Source organism: Oryx dammah, unplaced genomic scaffold, assembly GCF_014754425.2.
Source record: "Oryx dammah isolate SB20612 unplaced genomic scaffold, SCBI_Odam_1.1 HiC_scaffold_4, whole genome shotgun sequence".
NCBI lineage: Eukaryota > Metazoa > Chordata > Mammalia > Artiodactyla > Bovidae > Oryx > Oryx dammah.
Genome location: NW_024070188.1, coordinates 57226134 through 57238249, shown reverse-complemented (window position 1 = coordinate 57238249; position 12116 = coordinate 57226134). Strand labels below are relative to the sequence as shown.

The 12116-nt window shown below is 43.3% G+C and overlaps 1 protein-coding gene and 1 long non-coding RNA gene across 3 annotated transcripts in view; one reads left to right on the top strand and one right to left on the bottom strand.

Annotated features, from left to right (window-relative positions):
• Positions 1 to 9750, bottom strand: part of LOC120863026 — a 27607-nt gene extending 17857 nt beyond the window's left edge. For both annotated transcript variants that reach the window (XR_005720905.1, XR_005720906.1), the window contains exon 1: positions 9620 to 9750. This is a non-coding gene — a long non-coding RNA (uncharacterized LOC120863026). The remainder of the gene's footprint in view (positions 1 to 9619) is intronic.
• CCN2 (cellular communication network factor 2) lies at positions 8879 to 12116 on the top strand. The gene is made up of 5 exons (XM_040239229.1): positions 8879 to 9156; positions 9274 to 9496; positions 9797 to 10048; positions 10179 to 10390; positions 10766 to 12116. The coding sequence occupies exons 1-5, from the start codon at positions 9091 to 9093 to the stop codon at positions 11060 to 11062; spliced, it is 1050 nt and encodes a 349-aa protein (XP_040095163.1). The 5' UTR covers positions 8879 to 9090; the 3' UTR covers positions 11063 to 12116.

Here is a 12116-nt window from a genome sequence, read left to right as displayed (position 1 = left end):
TCCTTTAATGAGCATTCATTGAGTGCTTATCCTGTGACAAGCATTGTCCTTGGCACTTTACAAGATTTGGAAATTTCATTCCCTCAAACTGTCCCAACAATCTTTTAAGTAGGTACTAGTATATCTATAGGTGCCAACTGAGGCTCAGATAGGTTAGTTTGCATGATGTCACACATTTAATAAAACAGCTGATTAATGAAATAATAAAAAGGAAAAAAAGATATCTCCTGAAGCAGTTAAAAAAAGAAATACTAAGTCTAGCAAATTCTATATTCACATCACTTCTGTATTACTTCTATCAACAGAACATTTGAAATCAAGATAACAAAAAGTCAGCCTAGTTAAATCCACAATGGTGGCTAATTTTAGGAACTGTTTTAAACTATAGAATTAACCCACTTAAAGTAATAAAATTTCATACCAAAATATCAAAAATTATTCAAAGGCAGTGACTTCAGCTTTATATATATATGGTTAGTATTAAAATCATCTACATTTATTTAAACTTCTAAATTGGACTGTTTGCCATTACTCTTTGTAAAGACACACGCACGCGTGCCAAGTCGCTTCAATCATGTCTGAGTCTTTGTGACCCTGTGAACTGTGGCCCGCCAGGCTCCTCTATCCATGGGATTCTCCACACAAGAATACTGGAGTGCGTTGCCATGCCCTCCTCCAGGGGATCTTCCCAACCCAGGAACAAAACCACATCTTTTAAGTCTCCTGCATTGACAGGCCGTTTCTTTACCACTAGTGCCACCTGGGAAGCCTATAAAGATGCGTATCTTTCAATAAACTACATTTTTAACTTTTTGAAAAAGAACTGTTGAAAATCATCTTTAATTAAATACAAATCAAGTTTACTTTGTAGGCTTTATTCTTGAGATCTTAAAATGTAAGCACCAAAGGTTTTTAAAACACGCTCTACTAGTTTCTTTGTTTTTTTCCCTTTGCTTTCCTAAGTTTGTCTGAATACTGGGCTGCCTGAAATAACAGAACAGTAAAATTTCCCTACCTCCACCATTGCCATTAAAAAGAAGGAGCCTAAGCAAGTGACCTTCAGCAGTGCTTTTCTAAAAGGACACCAGGTGATGCACTCTCAATGCACTTGGTCACCCGTCCTCACACAGAGTGAGAAAACCCCTAGTCCTTGGCAGTTGTTGTAGGCAGAAGTCTACAGATTGCCACTTCTACTCAATAAGAGGTCATTTTCCCTTCCTGGAAAGTTGTATGTGACGCATGAGCAATACAGGAATTTGTAGTTCCTGAGCCCCCTGTAGATTAAGACCAGGCTTCCATGAGTAAGAAGAGAACACCAGAGAAGCCGTGGCAGCCCCTGGCTGGCAGCTCCTGCATAAGCTGGTCTGGTAAAATCTGCTGGACTGGTGAGGAGAGGCCTGTGCAGATGGAGGGTTTTGTGCTCAGTTCTACCACAACAGCCCCCGCCATGGTACCCAGCAGTGCCCAGCAGTGCCTCACCTCACTGTAAAGTAAAATGGGTTCACAGTCTATGTGAAGATAGGCCAGAAGTTTGCCTGCCTACCTACAGAGTTGAAAGCAAGCAGTGGGAATCTCGGGAATCCACCATATTTGGAAACAGCTGGGTAAAACACATGAGCAAGAAGAATCAACAGAGAGCAGTGGGAAATGATGAAGATACCACCAAAGATTCATTTGGACAAAATCAGCTTTCCTCATCTATACGTGAGAAACGGCTTAATGGTAAAATATTTCCAGACATGAGCAAGTTAAGTCTACGGTTACATGAAACTTGATCCTGCGGTTGTTAGCTTTCATACACACACATGGGTCAATAAGAAAATCCCCACGTTACAACCCTGCCACTCCCAGACAACAACACTCCTAATCTCTGCCATGTGTGGTGATGACACAGCTCTCATTCCATTAACAACATGAAACTCAAAAGGATTCGAATCATATCATTCCATAGAGAAAGAAGGGGAAAGCAGTAAGCCTGAAACACACACCGGATTCAATATGAGGAAAGTGCACTTTCACTGAAGATGAAGTTCTTAAAATAAGCACTATGTTAATAACATGCTGAGACATACCTACTAAGTAATAATTGTGAAAATCGGTCTATGGTAGACACGGCTTTAGTGTCCATGGCCTGTCTGAGACTCTGTCATAATATCTATTCACATGGGTAGTTTATCAGGGAATGATGCAATTATTCAAGAAGATTTTTTTTTTGATGCCTGTGGTTGGTCCTAGTCTCAGCCTAAACAAGACAGCACTGAGTTAGAGACTGAACATTTTCAGTGTGGGCTGAAGCTGATGTCACAGTAGTACACACCCTGATATTCAGCCTCCCAGAGCATACCCATCATCTTGATTCATGTTTCCTTTTTTAGCTACATTAGTTTGTTAGTGGATAAGAAGCAACACATCTGCCTACACAGCAAAATCACAAAAATCTTAATTGTCCGGGAAAAAAATCTTTATCTAAGCCCAAGAGTCTCTCCTAACACAGATCAGTAAATGTTATCTTTCTACTTCATGCTTATCTCAGCAACATAATGCTAACTCTGCTAATTATCCCACAGTGTTTTATATGCCTTCTAGGGTGTGTGCTTCAAGAGTTTTAAGAAGCTCTGAAATAACTATTTTAAGAACATGCACTGTTCAAAGATCCGTGTATATAAAAAGTGAAGAAAAGAAGCAGTGGAGTTTGCAAGAAGAGGTAGGGTATTCCCTTTAAAATTGAATTTAAATTCACATGTCCCTGCTCCACCTCTGCCCAAGCTTACGTAAAGTTACTCAGTCTTCTCAGACCTCGATTTCCTCACCCACAAAATGGGAACAATATCCCTCACAGGGTTGTTATGAAGTTGAAGCGAGATCATTTAGGTAAAAGGGCTTTTGTAAATTTAAAATTTCTACATAAACACAAGGCAATACAGCCATAGAGGGTATCCATTTCAGGCACACGGACAGAGCGCTAAGAAGCATTCCTGTTAAATTGATCAGACAAAATTGACATTGTGCATTCTAATGTCAAATTAAACAATGCATTAGTTCACATTTACTTCAAATCTGATGGTGTCAAGAGTTTAAATAGAATGGCTTTTCTTCCTTTATGGTGTAAGCTCTGATCTAGCAGCTCTGATACCTTTGCAAAAAGCCTTATCCATCTGTCTAGGTTTTAAGATATAATTCCCATACGCACAGTTTTTTAAAAACTCACACATAGGGGAATATTAGAAACTCTTTGGACAATTTGAACAACTTAGTTTTCAATAGTCTAGAATGTACTGGCTACTAGTTCCCATTTAATTTGAATATCTGCTTGTCATTCTCATGGTAGCACAGTTTGCATTATAAACTAAATGAAAGAAGAAAGTCAGCCCAAATATATGTAGAGTGTAAAATGTATGTGGCATGATGTTAAGCATAAAATATCATCTTGGCTTTCCGAGCAATAAATAACATAAAGAAAACATCATGGACACAGGAAATAATAAAATTTTAGTTGTGTCCTGAATATTTAATTTGATATTCTTACCTAAAAGTTCATTTATTAAATGTCTCTACCAATTCTGAGCACCTAGGCTAAAAAATGAAGAAGTCAGATTTGATTTTCTCTAAGCTTTCACACAGCTTTAATACTCAGAAATCCCTGCAAAGATAAATGGTGTTATCAAGTCAAACTGTGATGGAATTTCTAAAAATCAAGGCTCAGCTGGACTTAGTCCTAAGAAGAGCAAGAGCCACTGAAAGATAGAAGAGATGGGTACATTTAAAGTTGCCAGACATTATCTAAAAGTACTTTCATAAACATGGTCTCAGGCTAAAAAACTACAAGCAGGTGAGAAATTGAGTACTCAGAGATCAGGGCCATCTCTGAGCTCCCATGGAAGGTGTTGCAGATGTGGAAGTCACATCTCCAGGTTCCCAGCCGGTTCATTTGTGGTTGTTGTTGTTGTTGTTTAGTTGCTCAGCAGTGTCTGTCTTTTTGTGACCTCATGCATGGACTGCAGCCTGCCAGGTTCCTCTGTCTATGAGATTTCCCAGGAATACTGAAGTGAGTTCCCATTTCCTGATCCAGGGGATCTTCCTAACCCAGAGATCCAACTTGAGTCTCCTGCTTGGCAGGCAGATTCTTTACCACAGAACCACCTGGGAAGCCTAGCCAGTTCTCTGAGTCCTACTTAGTGATTTTCAAAAAGTATTCCAGGAAGCTCTGAAGTTTTGAGAAGGGGCCTCAGACTTATTGATAGGAGGTGGGAGGACATTTCAAAGGATGAGCTGATGGCTCTGGCTTCATCTGCAACCCCCTTCCCGTTCCCCAGCAAAATCTCTAAGAACACATTCAAGTATATTCTACATTAGTTTTCTCAAAATATTTATCCTTTCACTTATTCCCATTCTCTGAAATAAATGATCTCATGAATAAATAAATAAATAAATTCTATCTTCCTCTTAAACCTATTGATCTCCTTTCCCCAAATCACACATTTGAAAAAACGGTTACCTCCATTCTTTTCATTCCTACTCACTTATCACCGTTAAGTATCTAGGAGACTCTACCTTAGGGCTGTAAATACTCCAGGTTGCTATGGCAATACACTTGTGTTGCTAACCTATCAGGAAAAGTGTTAGACACATCTCCATGTAGAAGCATCTGTATTCTCCAGCACCATCTCAGACTAATGCAAGCAGACTAGAAGCAACACAGGATTCTCATTCAAAGAACAGCATAAGTGAGACAAATAGCAAACTGAAGGAAACAGCATATTTTTTAAAAAATTCTTTACTTCCCTCACTCCTCTAACCCTCATCTTCATTTACCAGCAAGTAAATGAACAAGCAAACATAAAACACAGACCACATGGAACAGTCTTGACTACCTTCTGACAAATACCTTTGCATCAGAAAATAGCCTCAGAAAGTCAGAGAACTAATTATAAGGAGAGGAAAGCATGAAGGAAATGAATGTCATTTCAATAGTAAACATCCGTGCTTCTTTCCCACCTCTGAACTCCCAGGGAGTACGCCCTCTCTTTAACCTTCATCTTAAGCAAATACAAGGAAATGTAAGCCAAGCCAGGGTCCTGGAAGATTTTAGGATAACATTTATTACTATTTTTTCAAAAGCCTCTGGCACACCTTTTTTTCTTTTCTTTTTTTTTTTTGCTGGAATTCATTTACTTGATTGGATTTGAGGCATGTCAGAAAAATCATAAGCCCACTCCCAACCCACAACAAATCGCACCCTGTCCAGATGTCCTTATACGGCCAGACTACCTATAAATCTGACAGCTCAGTGTATGTATTGCGTACAGGTCTTGGCTCTGAGTCACATTCCCTGGAAGCTTTGATTTCCGCTTTGAGGGCTGCCACAGACTCCCGCTTGCTCTTATAAGAAAATGTCTATGACTGAAAGTTGAAGTGTGCAAGATTCCTTCTTTAAGTACACAAACACTCCAAGTCTGGCCACTTTCCTGTATTCTTGCCAGGTTTTCTCTATGTCTGATACCTGATCAAGTAACTTATCTTTTTTTTAGGAGGGAAAAGAAACAACAAAGACCGTAAGAGAAGGAATGTAGTACATCCGCAGCTGAACATCTTACAAGCCTTAACCAAATGACCTGTACAAAGGATGCCTGAGTAGACACACGCATACCTTATATAGCTCTGTAAATAGGACTCAGTGGCCATCTCAGTGAATTCCTCATTTTACCAGGAAAAAAAAAAATGCTCTCTAAAAAGCATTGGCCAGATAAACACTTGCTTACAAGACAAAATTAGTGCATCTTAACCATTCTGCACACAAATTCAAAGAACTTTTTTCTTCCATTTCTGACCTGCTGTCAGTCAAAAGCGTTGGGATAAGTCAGAGCTGGAAGAAGTTGTAAGAAGCCACTATTTCCACTTTACCGCCCAGGCACACACAAACATTTGCTGAGTCATTTATAATAGCACAAGAATTCAGATTCCACGGCATGAGTGAAGGACAGAGTGTCAGCCTTTCCCTTTGAATTTCCTGACACCAGATGATCTGTATCACAATATAAACATACTTTTGAGTCTGTGAATGTCTTGGGTGTATTCACTCTCTCTCTCCCTATCTGTCAGTCTCTTCATAATCTTTTGTTTTAAACCTTTCAAAGAGTTTTGATCATAAAGCCCCAATCTAACCTTACATGCAGAGCATGTTTTTCTATTCTGAGATTCCATTTTCTGTATATTTCAATATGCTGTCTTCTTTTAGCCAAAATTAAAACCATCCAATTGGAGCTAACTATGGACTTTTGAGACTTTGAAAGACCACGTGAATTTTACAGTAAAACCAAATTCTTTTTATAATATGACCTGATATTGTTTTAACAGCACAGCAGAATAGGAATATACTTGTTAGGTGCTTGTGGAAAAACAGGAAATCAAGAAAGATAAATAAAATAAGGCACTAATTCTCTGAAAACTATAATCTAATTATACTTACACCCTATGAAATAAAATATTATTACCATCACTTTATAAGTGAAAACTTAAGAATATGACTCCTACTTGTGACTTCCCTAAAATTTGTGAATGGCAGTTCCAAGAATATAACCCAGGTCACCCAACTGGAACCCAGTCTAGCAATTTAGCCCCTCCATGAATGAGTCTCCACTCTGCTGGACATGAAGCTGGTGGTGGTGGTGGCTCTTAGGACCTCTAGAGGATTCAAAAATCCCCAACTGGTTTTCCCAGCTCTCTCACCCTGCAAGCCACGAGAGCTCATGGCCTAGGCCGCAGGCCACCTTGGGTGAGGTCCCAGCTTCTCATCCCTACCCTTCCCCATCCACCACACCTTTCCAGCCATTAGTGGTAGATATAATTGGAGGTTTAGGTCTTGAAAGATTTCACTGTGGCTTCCCACATATTTTGGACTTTTAAAATCATCCACAGGGGAAGAAAAAATTGGGGACCAAGTTACCTTTAATACATATGCGGCTATTAACATAACTTGGAATGTTCCTTCTTTAAATAGGAACTTTTAAGGCCTCTTCTCTTTGAGGAATGCTTGGAAAGAACATTAAATAACAATGATGAAAATTCTTCCTCAGCTTCAGAGGCCCCCATCGCTGGCTGGCCATTCACACTGTTGATATGCAACTACACCGTACAGCATGTGGATTGCTTAACAAGGTAATTGTGCACAGATGATGCGGTTTGTGCTGAAGTTAAAGTAGTTATTTTTTTCTTGGCTCTTTTTCAACAGAATAAAATGAAACTTGAAAAAAATGAGGCCTGTTTAAACAGGCTATTTTCAAATTATAATCTATAATGTTCTGAAAGCTTGCTTTTGCATCTTAAACAGATAGGTTAATCTTCAACCTATACAAGAAATAATCAACGGCTAAAATGAATCTGCTCATGGTAACACCAGCATCAAACAATGTGGCATTACAATAGGAAAAAATGGCATAGCCCTGGAATCATTCTCTTTCCATAAAATGGAAACTGGAGTTATTAACAAATAAGCAACTAAACTATATATTCTAAAAGGAAGCACGGTTAATTACCTGACTCCTTAGTGAAGCTAGATAGCAATATTAGGAAAGGGACATATGTTTAGATTTTGTTGGCCATATTTGACATCTGCACAGGAGCACAGGGAATAAAACCTGTTCCTGCCTTGATCTAATCTAACTCTATTAGGCTTCAGGCTCCTAGGGTAATAAGAAGTAACAATCACTATTCATAGGTGTGTGGAGAGTCACTAAAATATATTATTTACTGACACTCAGTTTACAACCAAATACAATGGTATAGTGTTCTTGTTACATAATTGGATTTTTTTTATACTGCCAGACAAACCAAGACCAATTCACATTCAAAGATTATAGGTTTTAGTATAAGAAAAATCACTCATTTTTCAAAAAACCATGACTGTGTTTAAAACTCCCCAAGTAAACCCCAAGCTTCATGCTGGTCTCCTCCTGTAAGGTTTTCCTGTCTTCCCACCCCTTTTTACATCCCAACACCCAGGGCTTCTACCTACCCAGCACAGAATCAGTTGTCCTGACATAACAACAGACCGATTTTTCCTGCAAGTGTTGATGCCCAATCATCCCTTTTCCCTCTCTAGGCCCCAACACTAAAACTGCTACATATTAAGAGAACACGAAGAAAGAGTGTGGAAATCTCTCCCATAAAACTGCATCCATACTCAGACCCCTGGCTTTATTCTCTTTCTACTCTGGCCATGCGCACCCACGTTATTTCATGTGACATATGATAAATTTCCTACATCCCCAACATATGGAATTCACAGATTTGCAGGTATGCGTCTGCTTCTTGGGGATTTCAAGCAGTTAAAGACAATGAACCCCTCTTGTGCCCTCTGAAGAGTTTCAAAGGCAGACAGCCTCTAAAACTAAAAATCATTACCAAAAAATAAAAAGGAAACCTTTTCGAATTTTTCAGGAATCCCTGCTATTAGCCTTTTCTCAGCTATCTCCTACAAAGGATTTATGTCAGTGGGTAGAACAAGCACAGCTATTAGAAACAGAAATGAGTGGTATTTTTTAAAAAGTAGTATAAAAATAATAAAATCACTGCCGATGTGTTTTTATATCATATAAATCAGGAGTGATGCGAAGAGGCAAGGGGGGAAAAATCCTATTTGGTGGCTGGAAATACTGAGCCTTTTTTTTTTTTTTGGTGAGCTGGAGTGTGCCAGCTTTTTCAGACGGGAGGAATGCTGAGTGTCAAGGGGTCAGGATCAATCCGGTGTGAGTTGATGAGGCAGGAAGGTGGGGAGGAATGCGAGGAATGTCCCTGTTTGTGTAGGACTCCATTCAGCTCATTGGCGAGCCGGGGCCGCCCGGAGAGTATAAAAGCCTCGGGCCGCCCGCCCCGGCCTCACACAACAACTCTTCCCCGCTGAGAGGAGGCAGGCAGTGCGACTCCCACCGCCGGCGACCCACCTCCTCCAGTCCGACGGCAGCCGCCCCGGCCGACAGCTCCCGAGACCGCAGCCCGGCGCGCCCCTGCCCCCGCCTCCGGCCCAAACTCGCGCCGCCCGCCCGGCCAGCCGCCTCTCGCCGCCCGCCGCCCGCCGGCCGCAGCGCCCCGACCATGTCAGCCACCGGCCTGAGCTCGGTCCGCTGCGCCTTCGTGCTCCTGCTCGCCCTCTGCAGCCGGGTAAGCACCGGAGAGACCCCGCAGCGGCCGGCGCCGGGGGGAGGGACGCGGAGGGCGGGAAGGGGGCCAGGCGGCGCCGAGGGGCGTGCGTCGGCTCACCGCCGCCTCCCTCTGCAGCCCGCCTCCGGCCAGGACTGCAGCGCCCCGTGCCAGTGCCCTGCCGGCCCGGCGCCGCGCTGCCCCGCCGGCGTCAGCTTGGTGCTGGACGGCTGCGGCTGCTGCCGCGTGTGCGCCAAGCAGCTGAGCGAGTTGTGTACCGAGCGCGACCCCTGCGATCCGCACAAGGGCCTCTTCTGCGACTTCGGCTCCCCGGCCAACCGCAAGATCGGCGTGTGCACCGGTAAGACCTGCAGCCCCCGCCCCCTCCCCACCTCCCGGGCCCCTCGCCCCCGACCCCAACACCGGGGTCCCGGGGGCGGGGGGGGGGGGGACGACAGTCGATGACCTCGTCCGTCACACCCACCTTCCCGCTAACGGAAAATAACGCCGCTCGAATTGGGTCCCTTCCTCCCCTTCGGCTATTTCCAGCCTTCCCCCTGGAGCCCAGCTCCCAGCTCCCATCCCCGATGCGCTTCCTGTTGGAGCCTCCAGAATGACGCTTAAGCCCTGCATCCCCCCCTTTTCCCTTCCTCTCCTTCAGCTAAAGATGGTGCCCCCTGCGTCTTCGGAGGAACTGTGTACCGAAGCGGAGAGTCTTTTCAGAGCAGCTGCAAATACCAGTGCACGTGTCTGGACGGGTCGGTGGGCTGCGTGCCCCTATGCAGCGTGGACATCCGCCTGCCCAGCCCCGACTGCCCCTTCCCGCGGCGGGTCAAGCTGCCCGGGAAATGCTGCGAGGAGTGGGTGTGTGATGAGCCCAAGGAGCACACCGTGGTCGGCCCTGCGCTCGCAGGTAAGCTGAGCCTCCCTCTAAGTCAGCCTCGTGATTCTCCACCAGGGGCCGAGTCCTGACTTGGCCGAGGGCAGGGGGAAGTGTCTTAGCCTAGTGTTTCACCTTGTGTTTGTGTGCTCTGCTCTCATAGCTTACCGGCCGGAAGACACGTTTGGCCCAGACCCAACCATGATCCGAGCCAACTGCCTGGTCCAGACCACAGAGTGGAGTGCCTGTTCCAAGACCTGCGGAATGGGCATCTCCACCCGGGTTACCAATGACAACGCCTTCTGCAGGCTGGAGAAGCAGAGCCGCCTCTGCATGGTCAGGCCTTGCGAAGCTGACCTGGAGGAGAATATTAAGGTATGGTGTTCTGTTTCTATTGACTCCTGGTCATGGAACAAGAGTGGACTGGCCTACAGCTAGGTCTCTGATCACCCCTGTTACAGAGGCCTGTTATCTCCAAAAATACCATTGAGCTGTTTTACTGGGATGAGACCTTCCCTAATAGAAACCACCAGTTTTCCACTAGGAAATCCTCCACAGCCCTGTTTCATTCAAGACACCCCCAAAGATGCCATGTCTATTTTTGGAAAACTGGCAAATGAGACTCAAACTTTCCCTCCTCAAAATATAAACAGAAGTTAGATGCCCCGGAGACTAGAACACACAGAGGTTGAAGAAAGCCACACCCCTTGCAGAGTCATTGATTTTTCTCTCCTCCCTTGTCTTCCTCAGAAAGGCAAAAAGTGCATCCGGACCCCCAAAATCTCCAAGCCGATCAAGTTTGAGCTCTCTGGCTGCACCAGCATGAAGACATACCGAGCTAAATTCTGCGGAGTGTGCACAGACGGGCGGTGCTGCACCCCTCACAGAACCACCACCCTTCCCGTGGAGTTCAAGTGTCCTGATGGGGAAGTCATGAAGAAGAGCATGATGTTCATCAAGACCTGTGCCTGCCATTACAACTGCCCCGGAGACAATGACATCTTCGAGTCACTGTACTACAGGAAGATGTATGGAGACATGGCCTAAAGCCAGAGACAGTGAGACATGTGAACATTTTAGGCTGTCACTTGAATCGATTCACATCTCATTTTTGTGTACACATGATTTCAGTGGCACAAGTCATCTAAATCTGTGCTTCTAACTGGGGAAAAGAAAAATTCCCACCAAATTCAAAATACTGTGCCATGTGATATTCGAACGAATAGTCCATCAACCCCAGACACTGGTTTGAAGAAATTGAGACTTGACCATAGGACTATATTAGTGCACAGCGCCAGCATGTATGCTAGGAGCAGTGGGAGGAGGCCAGTAGAAAGTTGTCATCTTTAGGGGTAGTGATGTGACTGCTATTTGGAATGTCACTGAAAAGGAAAACTTTAGCATGCTCACTGACCTGTCTATAGCTCCAGCGACAGCTTGGATGTGCATTCTCCAGCCATCATGAGGCTGAGTCAAGTTCGTCTTTAAGTCAGAACAGCAGATTCAGCTATGACATTTCTGATTCGATGACATTGTTCAGCAATCAGAATTCTGTCTATTAGACTGGACAGCTTGTGGCAAGCTAATTTGCCTGTAACAAGCCAGATTTTTTTTTATTGATACTGTAAATATTGTGTGTATATATATATATTTGTACAGTTATCTAAGTTAATTTAAAGTTGTTTGTGCCTTTTTATGTTTTTAATGCTTTGATATTTCAAATGTTAGCCTCAATTCTGAACACCATAGGTAGGACGGAAAGCTTGTTTGATAATTCAAAGCATGAAATGGATATTCAAATAGAAATTCTGTGCAGTTGGAGCAACAGTCCATCCAAACAGGTTATTTGCTGAAAATGAGGCAGTGATGTCCTTCAAGTCTGATCTATAGGTTGGAAACGCGTAGCCTCACTTTTAACGAACAAATGACCTTTATTAAAAACGAGTGGCTCTGTATAGCTGATTGGTTTTTCCACCTGGAAGCATTTGTCTCTACTTTGACTATGACTGTTTTTTGGACAGTTTATTTGTTGAGAGTGTGACCAAAAGTTACATGTTTGCACCTTTCTAGTTGAAAATAAAGTATATATTTTTTCTATAAA

Excerpts from the sequence above, each read along its gene's own strand:
- CCN2 (XM_040239229.1), top strand. The coding sequence starts at position 9,091 with ATGTCAGCCACCGGCCTGAGCTCGGTCCGCTGCGCCTTCGTGCTCCTG. Across the intron at positions 10,049-10,178 it reads GGTCGGCCCTGCGCTCGCAG|CTTACCGGCCGGAAGACACG; the intron begins GTAAGCTGAGCC and ends CTGCTCTCATAG. Across the intron at positions 10,391-10,765 it reads ACCTGGAGGAGAATATTAAG|AAAGGCAAAAAGTGCATCCG; the intron begins GTATGGTGTTCT and ends TGTCTTCCTCAG.